Source organism: Schistocerca americana, chromosome 4, assembly GCF_021461395.2.
Source record: "Schistocerca americana isolate TAMUIC-IGC-003095 chromosome 4, iqSchAmer2.1, whole genome shotgun sequence".
Classification (NCBI taxonomy): domain Eukaryota; kingdom Metazoa; phylum Arthropoda; class Insecta; order Orthoptera; family Acrididae; genus Schistocerca; species Schistocerca americana.
The window spans coordinates 286,739,895-286,762,289 of NC_060122.1; the positions used below are offsets into that span (position 1 = coordinate 286,739,895).

Below are 22,395 nucleotides of genomic sequence, written 5' to 3' on the forward strand. Positions count from 1 at the left end.
TCAGTGAACCTGCTTATTAGGTAATGGATCCATGGAAAGTATTGCCAAGGGTTAACCATTAAACAGACGAGTAGAGATATTACTGCAATAGGTAAACAGTCATCTGTCACAACTAAATTAGAAGAACAGATACAAGCAAAATCAGCAGAATCCAATCCATTGTCGTCTTCCAAGCGAATGGAATTACTGCAATCACATTGTTACAAAACTATGCCCAAGTATTTGAAGAGAAATCAGAAAATATATAAGCATGTGTCTGCCATCTGTATGTAATACCACCCTGCATCTACTGCCACAGCCACTTTTCGCTCCATAGGCACTAATATCTACCACTGACCACGAGATTAACAGAATGTTCAAGTGGGGTATAATAGAGTCTTCAAATAGTCAATATTGCAGCCCACTAACGGTAGCAGCCAAGTCTGGGGAAAGTGTACATCTTGTACTTGATTCCAGGGAAATTAATAAAGTAATCCTTCTTGTTCGAATCAGACTGCACAACACTGAAGAACTAATTCAGGAATTTCCAGATATGAATTACCTGACCAGTGTCAATCTGCGATCTTCATATTGGCAAGTCACTTTGGAGGCAGAATCCCAAAAGTACTCAGCGTTTACCTATTTGGGCAGATGTTATCACTTTACTGTCTAACCGTTGGAGGTAATGGGAGTTCTGGTGTGTTCATATCGGCTTTAGATACAGTACTGGATCCAGAAATTAGAGAACAGGTGATTCTATTATTGGATGCTTTATTAAATGCATTACAAACATGGGAGCTACGCGTCAACATTTTGCTAAAGGTGTTACGCAAATTCTGCAGATCTGGAGTTATTTCAGATCTTAAGAAGTCTAAATTTGAATTAACACCAAGTCATTTAATCTCATTATCTGGCATACCATCAGACAGCAATAACGTTGGGGCTTTTAAGAATAAACTGGCACCAGTAACCAAGAAGCAACTGAGCCTTGTTTTATAGGCGTTTTATTCCTGACCAAATAATGAACCACTGATTAGCCTCTTGCGAAAGGACTTCTCATGGAATTGTTCTCAGGGGTGTCAATTCACTTTTGAGAAAAATATAATGACTTTACTGAATTTGCCTTTTTTGCACCATCCAGATATGACAACAGATTTTGGACTGATGACAGATGAATTGTCATACAGATTGGGATCACGTTTGTTTCAAGTGCAAAATTTAAATGGAATTCCTACCTGTGTGCTATAAACTTCACTAGCTGAATTTTGACTGACTGTGAGTGCATTTACACTTCTACAGAATTGGAAGCTCTCGTTGTAGTGTGGTCATTCTGAAAACTTCACTGCAGTCTTGCAGAAACCCATACTGAAATTTACTGTGGTCACAAAGCACTCAGATTTCTACAAACTTGTAAACTGCTTCGTGCGAGATTAACCTGCTGAATCTTAATTCTTCAAGAATGTAACTTTGAAATAGTGTATGTGAAGGGTAAAGCTAAAATTATCATGGATGCACTCTCATTACTACCCAAATGACTGAGTGGAACAGAAGATATCGCAGAACATTCACATTCACCTAAATTCCGAATTTTATTAATGAAAGATCCTGACTATTGGAGGTATTATGCAGGAATGTGTCATAATACGTCAACATTGGAGGAACTAGACCTGTGCTGCCACCATGTTACAGAACAACTAAAGTCAAATGAAAATCACTAGATAATAATCTTGTGTAAGATTTATCAAGAAGTGTTGTCTCACTGAAGGCATGCAGAGTTGGATCAGTGGTGTGTCTATGGTCCCACAGAGTATGAATACCGATTAATCTGGTACACCCACCCTGCCTGGGGTCACTGCAGAATCATGAAATCGATAGGTTTTGACATGTATTAAAACTAAGAAGAAAAGTGCGCAAGTTTCAACAAACATGCAGTGGTTGTAAGAAAGTCAACCCTCAAATCAAGGTTCAACAAATGTTTTGCATCCTTTTTTAACAGAAAAGCCACTTTAGATATTTGTCTGGAAGCCATGGGACCGCTCCCACAAGCACAAAGAGAAGTAAAATATATAGTCAGATTCTATGATTTTTCGCTAAATTTGTAAAACTGTATCTGATAAAAGTGTAATGAGTCAACTGTTCATAAAGAAACTCGCAGGTGAATATATTCTGCACATTGGAAAGCTGCGAGCATTGTTGACAGACAATACTGACAATTTTACAGGTTATCATTAGCGAAATTTTCTTCATGCTTATACCTTCCAGGAAATTTTAACATCCAGCTGCCACCTTGCGTCAAATACAATCAAATAACTGTTACATGAACTGAACAGATTTACATGAACATACTGCCACCATAGACAGACTACTTGTGTTGCATATCTAAGTCCCTTTGAAGAAATCTAAGCGACTCTCTCAAGAAGACTGAACGAAATAGTGGATTGACTGTTTACCAAGAATTCCAAGTGATGAGGACTCGTGAGAACATACGACGAATTCTGATAACAAAGGACAATATTATAAAAACCTTAAGAAAATACAAAACTGTGATACTGGAATGAAGATGTTATTGCAGAATCAGCCAAAATCGTCATTGCTCTGTAGAAGAAACAAGAAATGGTAACTGCTATATTCTGGACTGTTGGAGATCATTAAAATACCAACCCACATTCCTATCTCTTGGCATACACAATGCGCCATACGACCAAGAGACTATATTCCCATAAGGATTCCCATAAGGATTGCTGGAGCATATGCTCCTGGAATAAAATGCAAATATGCTGTAACTGATCACTGTGTTTAAACATAAGTAGTAGGAGAATTAGGTATTTTACTTTTCATTCGCGTATTCTGCTGCTTAATCACTAATCATGCAATTATGTGTATGTGCAGTGCTGATGCAAATGCTTTAGCTTAGGAACTAATCACGCCGAAAACTGGTTTCGAATATATTAAGTAATGTGATGTCAGTATCTCTCAAATCAAATTTTGTTTCCGAGTAGTCTTAATGACAGTCATTATGTGTTAGGTGAAGTTATTAGCTTTGTCTTTGTTCAATTGCTTGTCATAAATACAATTTCTGGTCGTAGCCTTACCATATAAACCAGTCTTAAATAAAGCCAATGACGATAAGTTAATTAATGATAATTTCATGATTGTTATTAATTTGAGGCTTTGTTTTGCTTTAAATGCGAACATTTTAGGTTAAGCTTTACCGTGACTGTTATTGACATTAAATGAAACGCTAAGTTTACTGTTACCAGTCACCGTTTTGTTTCTTTCCACGATGTATTTCAAAGGTTTAAACCTCCATCATCGGATGGATTTACATTAGTTAGTATGACATTTGTGTCTGTATTGTCTTACGATTTTTTGGAGGAACTTGTGGCACTGTCTAGTGGAGGAACAAGACAATATTTTAGAGCATGGTTTTGGGTTTCTTCTGACAAAAAATTAAACTGATATCGAACGATAAACATAAAATAAGTAAAATAGGGTACCTGTAGGTTTTGTTTTGCTTCATTTTTTCCCCATTTGTAGTACTATCGTATTTGGAATTTTAATTGAACCCATTGTAATTGAACCCTCGTCATGGAATGGACCCATTCCATGACGAGGGTTCAATTAAAATGGGTTCAAGTTTGAACTAGTACCAACTAGTACTCTCACACCAGCCCTTTTAAGCGCAGGTATTATACCAATGGCTCATACAGTCAGTCCATGAGCGAAAGAAAGACTTATGATTGTGTCAGTGATTAGTAATATCTTTGTTGTTTATTTAACTTGAAAGCTATAACTAGTGTTCAATTGATAACTGGTATAAACAGCAAACGTACGGAACAAACAGGGACAGTGAAACTGATGTGTAATATTCTGTTGTTTTTAACTACCTTCACGTAGTTACTATATAACATTTCAGACTGGCCATTTAAACCATTAATTATTTTTAAACAATGTTGGATACCAAGCAAGAGATACACAAGTACAGTACTATGTGAGGCCCCCACCACACAGGCGCAACCACTCGCCTGGCATCTCTCAGTAACGTGCAGCAGCCTCCAGATGGTGCTTGCAAACCCGGACCCGTTCCCACTTCTGCGCTAATTCCTGCAGTGTGTTGTCTGCATCCACTGTTAGTGTGGACAGCCAATAGGGAATGCTGTCAACTGCGGGCTACTTTGCCTCGGCCTTGTACAGGCGGACAAGCGGATTCTTCCATCGACAGGCAAGAAAATGTGACACCCATATATACCAAGATCCAGTTGTTAGACGATCCAGTTTAGTGCCTTCAGACCACTCAGTACTCTGAAGACTACCTTCCGACTTGGCAGCTGTTTGCGGAGAACTCGGAGCACTACAGAGTGTCTGCACAATTACGTATAGTTTTAGTGACAATAATATAGACTAACAAGAGACAGCAATGTTATTTAGATTTCATTGCATTAGCTTTAGGGCTCTGAGTACCATGCATGAAAAGTTAAGTAGCATTTCGTGACATGCTCTTAATAAATGTATTTGATATTTCTTATTGCCACATTACTGCAACCTGTCAGACAAGTGTGTAACTGGCAAATGTGCCGTAATCATCTTCAATGAACTATGGCATTTTTCTGCTGCTGTGAATGTTTGGGCCGAGCTAATAATAGCTTTCAGTAACCACATTCACAACAAAAAATATAGAAAGGTGAAAAGCATATTTGCTTAAAATCGCTCTGAGAAATATACTTGGAAATATCACATATCATCAGCGAGTAGTGTCAACTTGTTGGTTTTATCAAACTGTTCAGTTTAAAGGCTCACTGCAGAGCGATACATGGAGTTGATCCTGTATGCTTTTCACTGATACGAGGATATTCCAATAATTTCTGGTCAACGTCACAGATGCCGAGGCAAGCTCACTGGAGACAATATCATTCATCGCCATATATGAGGGCAGTGATCGCTACGAAACGCTGCAGATGGTTTAGAACTGGTACCACACAGTCCTGTGACTCCCTATCACTGACGTACATCATGACAGTAAATTGGTGTGCATGTGCTAGGCAGTTGTGTGAAAACAACACACTATGAAGACAGCGCGGAGCCATAACAAACTGGTGGAAATGAGTATTTAAATGTGCCCGTGACCACAATGTAAATGAAGTTACCCGATATTTTGGGGTCAACATGGACAATCCAATGTCTCTAAAAGTAAGAGTGTATCGCTTGCAGCTGTATGTAAGGGCTGGTCAATAAGTAATGCAACACTTTTTTTCTGAAAGCAGATTGGTTTTACCCAGGATTCCAATACCCCATAACATTCCCTACTTTTTTGGCTATAAAACCCTATCTTTCAACATAGTCTCCATGCAATGCAACGGCCTTATCTCACCTTACTGATAGGGCCTGTATGCCCACATGGTACCACTCTACTGGTCGATGTCAAAGCCAACGCCCTGCAGCAGCAATAACTTCCGCATCATCCACATAATGCTCCCTGCGGAGTGGATCCTTCATTGAGCCAAACAGATGGAAGCCGAGAGATGCGAAATCCGGGCTGTTGGGTGGATGAGGAACAGTCCAACGAAGTTTTGTGAGCTCCTGTCAGGTACGCTGACTTGCGTGAGGTCTTGCTCTGTCTTAGTGAAGTTCGTTTCCATTTTTGTGGCGACGAACATTGCAACAGTCACAGATGTGTGCGACCTTGTTGCAATGATGACAGATGCCTCGCCCAACGACTGATCGTGCTAGGACTCCGCAGTCATTCTCCAACCGTCTATGAATATCTGCAATGCTCAAATGTTCCTCCAAAAGAAACTCAATGACAGCTCTCTGCTTGGAAAGTACCTCAGTTACAGATTCCATGCTGAAGGCTACGTATAGCACCGCCAGCTATCGAAAATTCATGAAACTATAGGGGCTGAAGCGAGAATATTTCACGACGTCCCACAACAAATTTCGTTTTTTTTTTTCAACCGAAACAGGTCGAGAAAAAAGTGTTGCATTACTTATTGACCGCTCCTCGTAACTTGGGCTATTAAGAATAGTCGTAAAAAGGGTACTGACTGACAGGGACGCCTTCCCAATGACAGTTGGCTTCAACCACGACTGGAATTATACTGCTGTCAGTGAGTGCAAATCCATCTCAACCAGTTTCTCAGTAAACATTGCGAACAGAACTGCATACAATGGACTTTTGGAATTGATTACCCGCTAACAGCGAAACATAAAGATGTAAGTCTTTAGGGGCCAAACAACAAAGAGACTGGGCAGTAGCTGCCCAGAAGGTGTGCAGTGTTTCTCGATGATTTGCCATGCCTCTCTGCAATTGATGCAAGGTGTCGAGTGGAGTGACGGCTCAATGAGCCGTTTAACTCGGAGTTTGTGGAAAATATGGTTCAGGCCGGGGGTGATTCTGTGGTCTTGCTGGGTTGTTATGGTACCATGGTGGGGGTCCATTCATTCAGGTTACCGTCAACAGGAACCGGCATATTTACTTCAGCGTTGTCTGTGAGCAGGTTTCAGCTTTACTTCCACTTTTTCATAGTGAATATACCGTCGCCTCTCCCGTTTTCCAAGGTGGCAACAGCCGCGTTCACCTGACTGCAACTGTACACTATCTGAATGAAAATGTATGGACACCCCTATGTAAAGCGAAATTGATCACTAAATGTCGCGAAAGGCGGACTCGCCAATACAGAAGGAGGTGTTGCCAGTAGAGAAGCAGACAAAATTTTCTCGGGGTTTCAGTCGCGTCCAGTGGTTTAAAATCCACAGACTTTCGGCCCAGTTCTCCTCGGACATTGTCAAGTGGTAACCAGCAGCAGCAATCATGCTACAGTCACCACTTGATAATGGCCTAGGAGAACTAGGCCGAAAGTTCGTGGATTTTAAACCACTGGACGCAGCTGGAAGCCAGAGAAAATTTTGTAAGTATGTATCGCCACAAAACTATGCATTCGTCTAGTAGAGGAGCAGTAACAACAGAGTGGGTCGAATGAAACTGCAATGAACCCCAGACCATTAGCTGCTTTCAGACGTTGATAAATATCAACGGGGACAGTTGAAAATGTGTGCCCCGACCGAAAATGGAACCCGGGATCTCCTGCCGAAAGCTCGTGGATTTTAAACCACTGGACGCAGCTGGAAGCCAGAGAAAATTTTGTAAGTATGTATCGCCACAAAACTATGCATTCGTGTAGTAGAGGAGTAGTAACAACAGAGTGGGTCGAATGAAACTGCAATGAACCCCAGGCCATTAGCTGCTTTCAGGCGTTGATAAATATCAACGGGGACAGTTGAAAATGTGTGCCCCGACCGAAACTGGAACCCAGGATCTCCTGCTTACATGGCAGACGCCCTATCCGACTGAGCCACCGAGGACACAGAAGACACTGTGACTACAGGGATTATCTCTGGCACGCTCCTTGTGAACCCACATTTCCAACTTACTGTCCACACACTACATTTGTAGTTATAACGTCGACTTCGCTCCACACCTCATCGTCCATCACCACCCTGGTATTCAGTAGGAATGGGCTGCCATTCCTCCACAGACATTCAGACAACTCACTGAAAGTGTCCCCAGCACAGTTCAAGCCACCATAAAGGCGTCAGGTGGTCACACCCCACATTAATACCCACAAACAAGTGCCCGCATATTTTTGGTCAGATAGTGTATGTTCTCGGTTTGAGAAATACTCATGCACTCCATCGCACATCGAATGGTCCGCTAAATCAGCGGATCTTAATCCCACAGAGAAACAGGAGTATTTCGAATAGCGGATGAAATGTAGCAGTCCATGCTCCCGTAGTTAGGCAGTTCTGTGGTGTCTTCATCTTGATATGGTGTGCCCGAAAAAACTGTAGACTCTGTTCGTCATCAAGTCATTATCATGCTTAGGAGCGGTGTTACACGGTATTAAAGTACAGTCTCCTGAAGATGACTAACTTTTTGTCCAGTGTGACTAGAATATGCTCGTACCACTAAACATTATTTTGGTCCATTCATCTCTGTATTTGAGTCTTTCGCTGTATCAGAGCGGTAGACTGCATGGTGACACCTGACGAGTGGGATCGATATTCGAAAGCAAGCTTTCAGGATGCGGTTTCTGTTTGCCTCAGCGGACCTTCTGGTAGCAGAATTTGTCTTACTTCCAGCTGTAGTCCCAGCACCATCAGCAGTGAGTGTTCGTCTAATGTTCAGTACCTTCCTTGGACCACAGGCACTAACATCGATTTGCCGTCACTATCCTGGTTTGTATGCAACGTTTATTAAGCCAAGGCATTCTTTTTTGGTGGAGTAGTGCAGTTTTCACGTAGTCGATGTTTTCATGCGCAGTACTGTGCCAACGGCACAGCGCTTTTAATCATTACCATTATTGTTGTGAATGCTGCATGCGGATATGGCTTTTGTACGAATTTAGTGGCGTTCAGTTCACATTTTTCCGTTAGTGTAGCAGCCAGACTAATCTTGGCTAAACAGAAGTACTGAAGAGTAAAATTTTCGCGTGTCTTCACAATATCGACATAACAGTTATTGTTCCAAGTAGGCAATTACTAGCGCTAACTCCGTTACGACATGTAGCAAAGATTAACATCTCAAACTTAACATCCAGATATTCATTCCGGCTCAAAGTATGCCCTGTTACCAGACAGTAACACAAAATCAAGTTTGAAGTTGATGGAGAAACAGGTTAACATGTCGGTACGCAAGCCAGGCTCTGAAACTCGCGTTTTAAACTTTCACAATTAAAACGTTTTGAGAGGCGGATGGTGAAGGTGAAATTTGCTTGCTTTACCTACCGACTGCGAGTGGCAGAAGGCGTTCCGCCGGGATTTCGTTAGCAACGCATCAAAACCATCTGACTGAACGCTTCGCAGCCTGCTTCACAGGAGCAACGACCATTTTCGTGAAACATCAACGTGAAAGCTGCTTGTTTCTCCTTTAATTAAATACCAACACTTGTAGAAATCACTCCTTAGTCAGCGCACCACGCACATTCTTTTAATACAACTTCCGTTTTGTCAGAATTTTACCTAATTTAGCGTGAAATAATTCTCCCGGACTAACATGATTTCATCGTCAACTGTAAAATTTCTGTTTCTACTTCTATTTTTTTGCTTCCTCCTATGCAAAACGTAAAAAATAAAATCGTTGCTTAACTGGCTCGGTAAATGGATGTTTGTTTCATTTTATTTGTGCCTGTTGTAACGTCAGAAAACCCATTGTCCTAAACTTTTAATATCGCTTGTGTTACACTGTTTCCGAAAAGCTATTTGACAAAAAATTCTCTCCTTCATTAATTAATAACATCTTAACAGATATCGATAAATTGTTACTTAAATTAATTGCATTAATTTTGACATTTCAATTCCACGTGCAGTACGCTTTGGTTGGATCTGCAGCAGTGTTACTCACTTTTTGTTGTGTTCTCATTTACTTTTTGTTTTGTCATCTGACGTATATCCACCCACTGGTATTTTGCTAAGCTTCCTGGAATGTGCAGAATCGACATGTTTAACGGTATTTCCCCTCTACTTGTTTATGCCTCGAAAATAGATACATTTGTTCCGTCCTTGGTGTTAACCAGCTGCCATTCATTTGTAACTACTTCTCTCACGAAGGCGTGGATAAATTTGCGGCGGAATTAGTAACTCATACTGTGACATAGTAAGGCCTATTAACATGCGAAATCACTAAATAGTTAAAAATGAAGAGTAAGAGAAGATGCCATTGTTGTACTTGAAATTACAGCATTTATCTAAAATGTGTAAGTGCTGCTTCAGTGCGTTTAGATGCTTGCATTTCCATTCACGTGATGCGTTTGGATTTATCGTTACTGGCTTAAAGATTTACTATAAATTCATTTCCCAAATCCAGTTCCAAGTGTTTACATTCTACGAAGGATCCCAACGTTATATGATAATCCAAGCATCCTGATATTTCACCTGTTTTTTGATGGAAAAGCTCACTAGGGTTAAACATGCAGATAATTACGCAGGGGAGATCCAAACATACAATAATGTAAAACTTAAGGAAGAAAATAACTTTCGCATGATGTGTCACTACTCACTACCAAGTAACATGGCTCGATGAAACTTGAGCCATACAGAAGGAAATGCCACAGTATGATACCGTACCGTACAGAACCCGAGATAGCCGAGAGAAATACGCAAAGGGACGAACAAAAATGACACTTTTATTCAATCACAACAATGACACTGAAGTCACCGCGATTCATGACGGTCCCCTGGACATTACAAACAGTTGGACAAGGTTGTTAATAGGGTGTGTGATTACCAAGGACAGCAATGCACGCTGTACAACATGCTTCCATGCTGGAGATAAGATTAATAAGGAGTTCCTGTTCTAGGGCGTTCCATTCCTCCAACGGCAAGGTTGACAACTGCTGGACGGTCATTGGTGTAATTTTGGCATGTCTGCACAGTATCGGTTTATCACTTATTATTCCAAATAGGCAGCTACTCGTACTAACTCTGTTAGAACATATAGCGCAGCGTAATACCTCTAGCTTAAGATCCAGATACTCAATCTGTTTCAAAATATACATCGTTACTAGACAGTAACACGAAATTGTATTTCAAGTTAACAGAGAAAGTGGCTGACGCGTTGAAACACAAGTCAGTCTACAACACATCTCCCCAATGCATTCCACACATGCTCGATGGGATTTAAATTGGGTGAACTGGTAGACCAGGCGATTCGCTGAATATCCTCTCGTTTCAAGAGGTCCTCCACCTGCGCTTTTCTTTGCGGTCGCGTATTCTCATCCATAAAAATGAAGTCACCGTTGAAAAGACGTAGATGGTACAGGAGTAAAGAGTCACAATAACGCTTACTGGCTAGTGTGCCGTTTTTAGATATTTGGGGATCAGTACGCCCATGCAACATTATGCCTTGCCACATCATAACAGCTGTGCCACCAAAAGGATCGTGGATGTACCCCCATATGGCGAGATGCGGGAACACGTAATGCACCCAGGAATGTTGTCGAACATGATCAATGAGACAAGAATCATATAATTCGATAGCCAGTGATTTCAGTATTTCGTCATTTCTGCCAGAGCTACTTTCTGGGGACCAATATCGTTTGCATTGTCATTTTAGTTTGTTTCTACTTTAATAATTTTCAACTAGCTCTCAGTTTCACTTTCATGAAGATTTCACCACAGAGGACCTCAGATATACTGTTGTGGCACAGCAAAACAAGAAATGGCATTCTGTTAGTACGAGGGTTATTCCAAAAGTAAGGTCCGATCGGTCGCGAAATGGAAACGACTATGAAAATCCGATAAAGCTTTGCACAGATGTGTTGGGTAGTGTCTCTAGTATAACCCCAGTTAGCATCACGTCGCTCTTCTCATTTCTGAGCTCGCAGTGAGTGCGTAAAGATGTCTAGAAAATAGTGTCTGCCGCCAAGTACGAGGGCCTGGTGAGAAATTTCGCCTGAAGCTATGCAGCCAACATTACATAACTGTCGTGCTGTTTCGTCTTCACGACAATTCTCAGCCGCATTCTGCAGGGGCAATGAAGATGCTCCTGCATCGTTTTCAAATGGAAATGTTAGATTACCCACAATACAGTCCGCAATTGTCTCCCCCTGAGTTTCATCTCTGGTCACATGAACCGCTGTCTTTGAAGACAACATTTTGACACAGACAACGAGGTGTAGGCCAGCGTGGAGAATTGGCGGAAAGCACTGGCGGCTGCCTTCTATGATGAGGCTATTGAAAAGTTGGTACAACGCTATGACAAAAGTCTAAGTCAGAACGGCGACTACGTAGAGAAGTAGCTGAAAGGTGTAGCTAATTGTTACAAGTAAAACATTTCTGATGTTCACTGTGGTTTCAATTTGGCAATCAATCGGACCTTACTTTTGGAATAACCCTCGTATATTCCGTGTCCTGCCCAAAGCCTTTGATTGTGTGGAACACAAATCTCTAGTTGAGAAACTATCAAGTCATGGCGCTAATGACACCTCTCTTGTTCTGAATGGAGCCTTGTTTTCATAACACAAAGCAAAGACTCAAACTGATAGACAGTGACACAGGAAAGACACTAATCTTTGAAAGGAGGAACGTAAGATATGGCGTCCCACTAGGACTGGTACTGGGTCCACACTTTTTTTTAGCCTACATAAATGATCAGTGACTTTAAAGGGCGGTTTAAAACTGCAGTATCTGCAAATGACAGAAGCATAATAATTAAGGTCCAAATTCAACCTTACCAGCCACCATTCAGACAGTACCTGAGCAGTCTTATGACTGGTTCATAACCAACAGTTTAAGTCTTACTCTCACAAAGACTTATATTATGCCGTTCCAGACATGCAATAGTTACCTGTTGGTACCAGAAGTAGATATTAGAAGTCACACACTGTGTAAAATACCTTGGATCCAGTTGGATAACAAGTTAAAATGGAGTCAACATCACAGATGTGATTAGGCAAGGCAATCAGGCTATTTCCCTGGGGACCCTGAAGAAGAAAGATCGCTGGCGCACGAAAGAAAGAAATAAAAAAAATGAAACATTAAAATGGAAAAAAATTAATAAAATCCATCAGTCATACGAAGTCTTTACTTATATTAAAATAATCAAAGTTGATTTTGGAAATCATTCTGAAGTAAAGATATGACAATTATTTAGTTGACTTTAGCTAACAGATGTGTTGAATGTGTCTACACGAGTTTACTTGCAAAGGAAGGTAGAGGAAACACGCTGAATTAAAAATCACAGAAGTCTTATGTGTAATTGAATTTGAAATAGTTTAAACGTATCGATATGTTCAATGAAGATACTATTTATACACAATACTAGCGAACCTGGCAATGTCTCACAATTGCTAAATATGTATAGGAATTGGGTATAAGTATTAATCTCCTTTTCCACCCCTCTCTGGCCATCACTCCTCCCCCCTCCCCCATCTCTGTCCAGTACCTCCTCCACCCTCTATCTCTTCCTTCACTGTGTTTACGTCCCTTTACTCTCCCAGCCCCCCAGCCCTCTGTCCACTTTCTCTTCCCCCTCTCTCCTGTCTTGAGCCCTGTTTATTGTTTTTTCTAATGAATGCTTAATCTAGATTTGAATTCGTTTAAAATGAGTGGGTAAATCTGTTGGAGTCGCTGTATACAGGGTAAAAGAGACCCCCTCCTGCTGCTGGATATGTGAGGATAATATTTCTCATAGTTTAAATATGAACACATGTCCTTGAGTCGGCTCAAGGACATGTGTTCATCTTTTCTACACCAAAGTAAAAGTGTTTTTATGAAATATGACGTGCTCTCACCACTATTTGCTGATCTTTTTATATGATGGTGATTTTACATCTGGCAGTTTGTGGGGAGCGAATATTTTTTCCAAATTTTGAGCCTGATGTCTTGCAATATGTGTTAAGACATAAACCCAACCACTTGAAAATGGCATAAAAGGCCAAAACCTGGGTCGTAATTAAATAAACAACGAAACATTCAAATGGCGGTGTGTTCAGTTAAAAATTATTCTATAACTGTTGCTGAGCAGCATCAAAATCTGTTTATAAATCATAAAATAAGAAATGTAATAGGCGGAATAAATCTTAAAAACATAATGCTACAATTTTCTGAAAATAGTCTGAGAATGTGGACGCTCTAAGTGCATATGACGTTTTAGGAACAGCAATGTCAGAAATAAAGATGGAAGATTAGGATTTAAGATCCCACGGATGACGTGTTCAATAGAGATGGAGTGCAAATTCGAGTAGCAGAAAGATGGGTAAGGAAATCAGCTGCATCCTTTTCAAAGGAACCATTCCGTCATTTGCTACAAGTGAGGAGAAGTCATACACAACCTCAATCATCACAGGCAGACGGGGATTTGAATTGTGGTCCTCGCGAATGCTAATCCATAGTCGTACTGCTGCAACTTCTCACTCAGTCGCTGTCAGAAATAGGGTAAACAACTTGATAAAACTTTCAACAACTGTGAAAATGGTTCATTAAGTGTATATTGCTTAGTAAACCAATTAAAACAGCAGAGAAGCATTTCAACGAGCTTTGCAAGGACGAGAGACTGAGAGTCCATAACTGAACTTAAACTAACACCTTTTTTTATCCAGGGTTGCCAATATTTGTTCACAACTAAGTATATGGTTCTAGGGAATTATGTATGGTGTAGACGTATATGCAGCAATACAATCTACCCCTACCGCCTGTGACGATGACCTTGAAAACGAAGCACTTAAGTTTTTCAGTGACATTTCCTCATATTATTCCTGTTAAGTTTCATACATAGCTGGTGTTTGCAAGAACTTTATTTAAAATACAAATATAAAAAAGGTCTGGGGTTATAGCGGAGCTATTGTTGAGGTGCCATGACATACGTGCAGTTGTCCTCATGTGTCTAAGAAACCTATGGTAAAAAAAAAAAAATTAAAAATTGAACGTGCTTCTTCCAAGCTAAAAGATTATTCAGAATTGTTTATGTTTACGGTCTATAATAAATCAGGCATGGTAATATGATGTGGCAGTACTATCGACAGTGGATGGATGGTATAAATGGTCACAGGCTTGTTTCACTGGTGAGAGAGTGAAAAGAGATGTTGAAAAATATTAACTGGCAGTACTGGAAGTAAGATGCAGAACATCTATCCTTGGAAAACACCAAGATCTATCTTTCAGTGCAAAAACCATGAATCATCAGCCCTCTATGTCGCTGTCCCATAGAGACTGTGCAAGTGAAATAGGCCTGCACAAAGGCATAGAAGCAGTCATTCCTCGAATGGTAGTAGTATGACAAAGTACACTTTCATCCACTTCGACTGACTCTGAGCCCTGGTGACATCCCATTAGATCAAAATGACCTTGAAGGCCTGAACGGAAGGCCTCTCCAGTTTGTCTGACGAACCGGTCCCAGGCTCTGTCTCCGGCTGATATTGATCTTCGGCCGGACATGGCTGCTTGTCCTGTTCCAGAGCTTGCTCCTCAGGCTGCAAGATCCAGTCACAGAGGGTGGTCACAGGCGGTCACAGAGGGTGGGCTTACTGGTAGTTGGGAGCTCCAACGTCAGGCGCGTAATGGGGCCCTTAGGGATATGGCTGCAAGGGAGGGGAAGAAAACCAATGTGCACTTCGTGTGCATACCGGGGGGAGTCATTCGAGATGTGGAAAGGGTCCTTCCGGATGCCATGAAGGGTACAGGGTGCACCCATCTGCAGGGGGTCGCTCATGTCGGCACCAACGATGTGTGGCGCTATGGATCGGAGGAAATCCTCTCTGGCTTCCGGCGGCTATCTGATTTGGTGAAGACTGCCAGTCTCGCTAGCGGGATCAAAGCAGAGCTCACCATCTGGAGCATCGTCGACAGGACTGACTGCGGACCTTTGGTACAGAGCCGAGTGGAGGATCTGAATCAGAGGCTGAGACGGTTCTGCGACCGTGTGGGCTGCAGATTCCTCGACTTGCGACATAGGGTGGTGGGGTTTCGGGTTCCGCTGGTTAGGTCAGGAGTCCACGACACACAGCAGGCGGCTACACGGATAGCAGGGGTTGTGTGGCGTGGACTGGGCGGTTTTTTAGGTTAGATGGCCTCGGGCAAGTACAGAAAGGGCAACAGCCTCAAAGGGTGCGGGGCAAAGTCAGGATATGCGGGGACCAAGCAGCAATCGGTATTGTAATTGTAAACTGTCGAAGCTGCATTGGTAAAGCACCGGAACTTCAAGCGCTGATAGAAATCATCGAAGCTGAAATAGTTATAGGTTCGGAAAGTTGGCTGAAGCCAGAGATAAATTCTGCCGAAATTTTTACAAAGGCACAGACGGTGTTTAGAAAGGATAGAGTGCATGCAACCGGTGGTGGCGTGTTTGTCGCTGTTAGTAGTAGTTTATCCTGTAGTGAAATAGAAGTGGATAGTTCCTGTGAATTATTATGGGTGGAGGCTGTACTCAACAACCGAGCTAGGTTAATAATTGGCTCCTTTTACCGACCGACCTCCCGACTAAGCAGCATTAGTGGCAGAACAACTGATAGAAAATCTGGAATACATTTCACATAAATTTCCTCAGCATGTTATAGTCTTAGGTGGAGACCTCAATTTACCAGATATAGACTGGGACACTCAGACGTTTAGGACGGGTGGCAGGGACAGAGCATCGAGTGACATTATACTGAGTGCACTATCCGAAAATTACCTCGAGCAATTAAACAGAGAACCGACTCGTGGAGATAACATCTTGGATCTACCGATAACAAACAGACCCGAACTTTTCGACTCTGTAAGAGCAAGAACAGCGAATCAGTGATCATAAGGCCGTTGCAGAGTCCCTGAATATGGAAGTAAATGGGAATATTAAAAAAGGAAGTAAGGTTTATCTGTTTAGCAAGAGTAATAGGCGGCAGATTTCAGACTACGTAACAGATCAAAACGAAAATTTCTGTTCGGACACTGACAATGTTGACTGTTTATGGAAAAAGTTCAAGGTAATCGTAAAATGCGTTTTAGACAGGTACGTGCCGAGTAAAACTGTGAGGGACGGGAAAAACCCACCGTGATTCAACAACAAAGTTACGAAACTACTGCGAAAGCAAAGAAAGCTTCACTGCAAATTTAAACGCAGCCAAAACCTCTCAGAGAAACAGAAGCTAAATGATGTCAAAGTTAGCGTAAGCATGGCTATGAGTGAAGCGTTCAGTGAATTCGAATGTAAAATTCTATGTACCGACTTGACAGAAAATCCTAGGAAGTTCTGCTCTAATGTTAAACCAGTAAGTGGATCGAAACAGCATATCCAGACACTCCGGGATGATGATGGGATTGAAACAGAGGATGACACGCGTAAAGCTGAAATATTAAACAACTTTTTCCAAAGCTGTTTCACAGAGGAAGACCGCACTGCAGTTCCTTCTCTAAATCCTCGCACGAACGAAAAAATGGCTGACATCGAAATAAATGCCCAAGGAATAGAAAAGCAACTGAAATCACTCAACAGAGGAAAGTCCACTGAACCTGACGGGATACCATTTCGATTCTACACAGAGTACGCGAAAGAACTTGCCCCCCTTCTAACAGCCGTGTAGCGCAAGTCTCTAGAGGAACGGAAGGTTCCAAATGATTGTAAAAGAGCACAGGTAGTTCCAGTTTTCAAGAAGGGTCGTGGAGCAGATGCGCAAAACTATAGGCCTGTATCTGTGACATCGATCTGTTGTAGAATTTTAGAACATGATTTTTGCTCGCGTATCATGTCATTTCTGGAAACCCAGAATCTACTCTGTAGGAATCAACATGGATTCCGGAAACAGCGATCGTGTGAGACACAACTCGCTTTATTTGTTCATGAGACCCAGAAAATATTAGATACAGGCTCCCAGGTAGATGCCTTTATCCTTGACTTCCGGAAGGCGTTCGATACAGTTCCGCACTGTCACCTGATAAACAAAGTAAGAGCCTACGGAATATCAGAACAGCAGTGTGGCTGGATTGAACAGTTTTTAGCAAATAGAACACAGCATGTTGCTCTCAATGGAGAGACGTCTACAGACGTTAAAGTAACCTCTGGCGTGCCACAGGGGAGTGTTACGGGACCACTGCTTTTTACAATATATATAAATGACCTAGTAGATAGTGTCGGAAGTTCCATGCGGCTTTTCGCGGATGATGCTGTAGTATAGAGAGAAGTTGCAGCATTAGAAAATTGCAGCGAAATGCAGGAAGATCTGCAATTTCATCTCTCTCTCTCTCTCTGTAATGGTTACTTAAATGAGCCATCGACATTATAAAATACTAAATACAAATATAATAAGTATGTAATAATATACTAAAATAAATGCCACACAAAAATACTCAAGATATAAATTTCATTTTAATTTTTTTTTTAGATTTTCACATGGTATCAGCTTTAAAATATACTACATAGGGAATGGAAGGAAAAAAACCAAACGAGTTCTCATATGCAACATCCCATCCCACAGTTGAGTTTTCAGTTTATTATTTTCAAAAGTTATTTATAAATTTCAAGCAATAACCGATGCTTCTCAAGTTCTTCTACAATAGATAATACTTCACAATCATGTAAGTTATTGTCTACAACTTTCAGAACTACCAAGAAAACTAATAGCTCCACCAATTCATTCAGGTTATTCCAATAGATATCTGCCAACAATTTCTTGGACAGCATCTTCCAGTCACAAACATCATATTCACATCACAATCATCCTCTTCTTCTTCTTCACCAACATCATAATCATCATCTTCTTCATTATTAATATCTTCAGCATTGTAATCATTTTTCAATATCTTAATCTTCTGCTTTCCTGTGACTATAATATCTTCGTCTTGATCTGTTTTCATCTTCTTCTGGAATACTGTCTTACATGAATCAGTTTCTGAGAAATGGTTGGTTGCAATGCACTCTGACTGAATTGCATCTTCTCCTCTAACCCTTTCCAGCCCAACTTTTATTTACTTGTGGGAAAAAATATTTTTTCGCGTATTTCCCTACATAATGATTGGAATAATATATATTTATAAGAAATTTTGTTATTTTTTTTGTTTTTGGAGGGAAATTTGGGATGACTCCATATGGCATGATTGGGCAGGATTTGTTTCCTTCAGTCAGGTGGTTGGGATGTCACAGTGCTTGGTAATGGAACTTGAATGAATATTTCAAATTACACAATTTGATGCAGTTTATTAAAGAAAAATTAGTACACACAATAAAGCAACTTGTATTTCAGGACAATTTTATGTTTTTTTACAGCATGATTGTTACTTTACATGAAAATTTAATAAACAGTTCTTGTCTTTGGTAAAGCAAAGAGGTTTATTACATTTGATGCATTTCGTTCGAGAATATGCTGTAATGCACAATTTACATCTCTGTTTGTTTTCTACATGCTGTGGCCAGTGTCCAATGTTGTCATACCTTACATCATCAACTAGGCTGGGAACCAATGTGGCTCGTTTCTTCACAACTGTAGGCGATGGACTGTCATCTGATGGCTGTCCTCGTCTTCTTACCAAAATGTCTCCTGCTTTTAGTGGTCCATGAGCTACATCAGACCGAAAAATCAATGGAGACATGTGTTTGGTAATTCTTCTTTGTCTGCAATGTCGGCGGTAAAGGAGCCACGAATTCACAACACACATGTCAAGGAGGTGGAATATGATCCTTAGATAAAATCTTTTCACACCAGTATTACTCCTATACAAAGCAACCCGCATGTCGTGCAGATCAACTCCTCCCATCAAATGATTATATTCTCTAACAATGTCTGGCCTTGGAACATCAATATATTTTCGTTCTCCCACTGACGAACGTTTCACTGGTTCTAATGGACTTACTTCTTTATATGATGATGCAAGAACGACAGACTTGTTATTATACCACTTCAGCGCTATGATGTTCCTTTCTGTTTCAGTTCGATAATCGTATGATCCTCGTCCCTGCTTTTTCAGCTCACTGTCTGCTTCTAGATTGCAGCCTTGAAGTCTTGTGGATCTAACAGTTCCAACAGCCAAAATGCCATAGTTTTTCAGGGCAGAAATAAGATTGTAAGAGGTGAACCAATTGTCTGTAAACACTTTAAAATTTTTATATTTTGGCAGTCCTACCACAAGCTTTATCACAATATCACCACTTATACCAAGACCAGTATCATTATGTACTGTTCCTTTCCCTCGGTATATATCAAAATCGTACACTGTTCCACCAGAACCAGCATGGGCAAAAACTTTTATACCCCACTTGTGTGGTTTGCTTTTTACATACTGTTTCAGGGATGAATGACCTTTGAAAGGAATGATTAATTCATCCACTGAATGATATTCCTCAGGTTCAATAATTGAAAAACCTTGTTTGATTTTGTCAACAAATGGTCTCACCTTGAACAGCTTGTCATAATCTGGGTCCTCTCTTTGTTTCATTTTAGTGTTTTCATTCACATGTAAACAATTTCTTAGCTTATCTAACCTATTTCTAGGCGTTGAGTCAGCTATTGGAGAAAATCTTGTAGCCTCTGCCCAGTACATTCTGTATCTAGGCATTTTCACAACACCTGCTAGGATGTTTATCCCTATATACTTTTCTATTTCACGAACATTTGTATCTAAAGATGCACCTGTTTTCTGTGTGCAGTATAGATTAGATTGCTCGACTAGGTTCTGGATAATGTCATCACTACACATTGTTCTGAAATACTGCAAGGGTGTCAGTTCATCTCCTGGAGGGTCAGAAAAAACTGCGTTACATGATGTGTCCACTTCTTCAATGTCCTTCATTCTCCACCGAAAATCCCGGTGTGTATCACACTGAATTTTCTGAGCTAAATGACTTCGTGCAATGTTTGGCTCAGCAAGTAATCTTGAAGCTAAAGGAACATCATCTTCATCATTGGCTTGAGGGTCCAGAATTTCAACCATATCAAGGTCCATTCCTTGAAGAAACTGTATACCCAGTGTAGTAGGGTTCTGCTGCCGAGCATTTTCAATCTCTTCCTCCACATCAGACATATCCAGGTCCAAATCAGGTAAATCACCTTCGAGAAGCAGCAATATTTCTTCTTCTGATAATGATTTATGATTGCGAATCATCTGGTAAACAAACCAGGAATTTTTTACTAAAGCAGCAAAAAAAAAAAAAAAAAAAACTGGTAAATTATATCAATAAAAATTTTAACATATTAATATTAATTAGTGTAATAAAGCTTTAACACAAACTTGAAAATATTAGAGTTACACATTATGGTAAACTTTAGTCAAAGTTATGGCATGTACTACATTTGGTAACATAACAAATGCCCAATGATGCCAAATGGAATCACACATGTTTGTGACTTCCAAGCAGAAAATTACCGTAACTAGCATTATTTTCAAACTGTTTACTAGTTAATTTACACTTTCAACAATAATTTATTAGTGCAACTTTTATATTAGTTTGCTTCCTTTACCTTGATATAATATTTTGAAAGTCCAGCTGGGTGCACTGTACCGTAGACACCATGCAACAATACTTTTGTCAAGGCATTGTAGCCTGGTGCTCTCTGTTTCAGTGAATTCACGGTAGCCAACCTAAGAACAATGAACTTTAGAAAGCCCTGCACACTTGTTTATAATCTTTGGACAAATAGTTTGGCCTTGGGAAAAAGTTAAATATGATGATGCCATGTGGCATCACTGGGCTGGAAAGGGCTAACAAAACCTGGTGAGATTTTTTTGTATCCAACATCAGGCAGATTTGGATGAGAGTCTGAACCCATAACGGTACACATACCACAATCTCTAAATAATGATCCACCTATTTTACCTAATGCAATATTAACTAAATGTATGTATTTATAGCCTCTTTTGGTACTTAATTCTCTGTGAAGGAAATAAATTTCGCTTGTGAGCATTGATAGCCTTGAGAATTTTGTAGGAGTTTCAAGTTTAAACAATAGATTTATATAATCCTATCATTTCTAGAGTATTGTGAACTATTCGATCATCTCTGTCAACATTTTCCGGTGGATCGCCAATCATCTACACTTCTTATGCTGGTTTAAATCTGAAGCCATATATTGCATAACATATTTTGTCTATTGGTTCAACAAAAAATGCTGTCAGTTACGCCATTCCTCTGACATAATTTTCTTTCATGACTCTTTTATCATCATCATCATCATCATCATCACCACTCCCACCACCATCTTCCATTTGTTACTCATTATCTTCTTCTTCTTCTTCTTATCCTCCACTTTCTGTTTTCATAAATACATTGATTTCTTTGGCTTTGTCATGGTCTGTCTTCTCTTTTTGAAATAGCTACCACAATCTCTGTAGAGAAACGTGTTTAAATACATTTTCCAGCACAGAGTCAGCTTCAGCTTGCCTGTTTTGCAAAACACCAGTTTCCCATGGATATTTTGTCAATATTTCAACACCCGACTTTTTAACACTAATACTTGTCATGTGGAGCTGAGAGACAAGTTGACAGTTGCAATGCTCAATCAACAACTGAATCGAATGTAAACAAAAGTCTCAGTTTATATCACTGTTCACGTTGGTAAACGGTTAAATGGTTGAACAGTTGAATGATTGAACAATTGAATGGTTAAACACTGGGCGACTTAGGTCTTCTTCTTCTTGTCCTAATGCTGCAGATTCTCTGTTGCTCAACGACTGCTCGTCTGTATCTTCGACAGTCACTGCTGCTTGCCGATTCTACAAACTGAGTGAGAGCAAGATCATATTGTGAAAGGCAATGTAGTTGCATTCATAGATACTCCAAGGTCTGCCACGTTGATAACGATTGTCTATAGGAGGAAAGAGAAGTTTAGAAGAGGTTTTGTGAACAATCTGCATAAGTAGAAACGTTTGAGGAAGAAGAATCAGTAAGTGGAAGATGTAATATATTGTGTGTGTATCTGTGTTTGTGTGTCACACTTACATTTTTTGGAGAGTTTTCATCTG

The 22,395-nt window shown here is 40.4% G+C and overlaps 1 protein-coding gene across 1 annotated transcript; it reads right to left on the reverse strand.

The window, feature by feature from the left end:
* Positions 1 to 9,802: 9,802 nt before the first annotated feature.
* Positions 9,803 to 20,538, reverse strand: LOC124613420 (piggyBac transposable element-derived protein 3-like). The gene is made up of 2 exons (XM_047142123.1): positions 19,149 to 20,538; positions 9,803 to 9,906 (listed from the first exon to the last, which is right to left on the reverse strand). The coding sequence occupies exons 1-2, from the start codon at positions 20,536 to 20,538 to the stop codon at positions 9,803 to 9,805; spliced, it is 1,494 nt and encodes a 497-aa protein (XP_046998079.1).
* Positions 20,539 to 22,395: the final 1,857 nt, after the last annotated feature.

Excerpts from the sequence above, each read along its gene's own strand:
- LOC124613420 (XM_047142123.1), bottom strand. The coding sequence starts at position 20,538 with ATGATTCGCAATCATAAATCATTATCAGAAGAAGAAATATTGCTGCTT. Across the intron at positions 9,907-19,148 it reads GCGGGTTGCTTTGTATAGGA|GTGAAATATCAGGATGCTTG; the intron begins GTAATACTGGTG and ends ATCAAAAAACAG.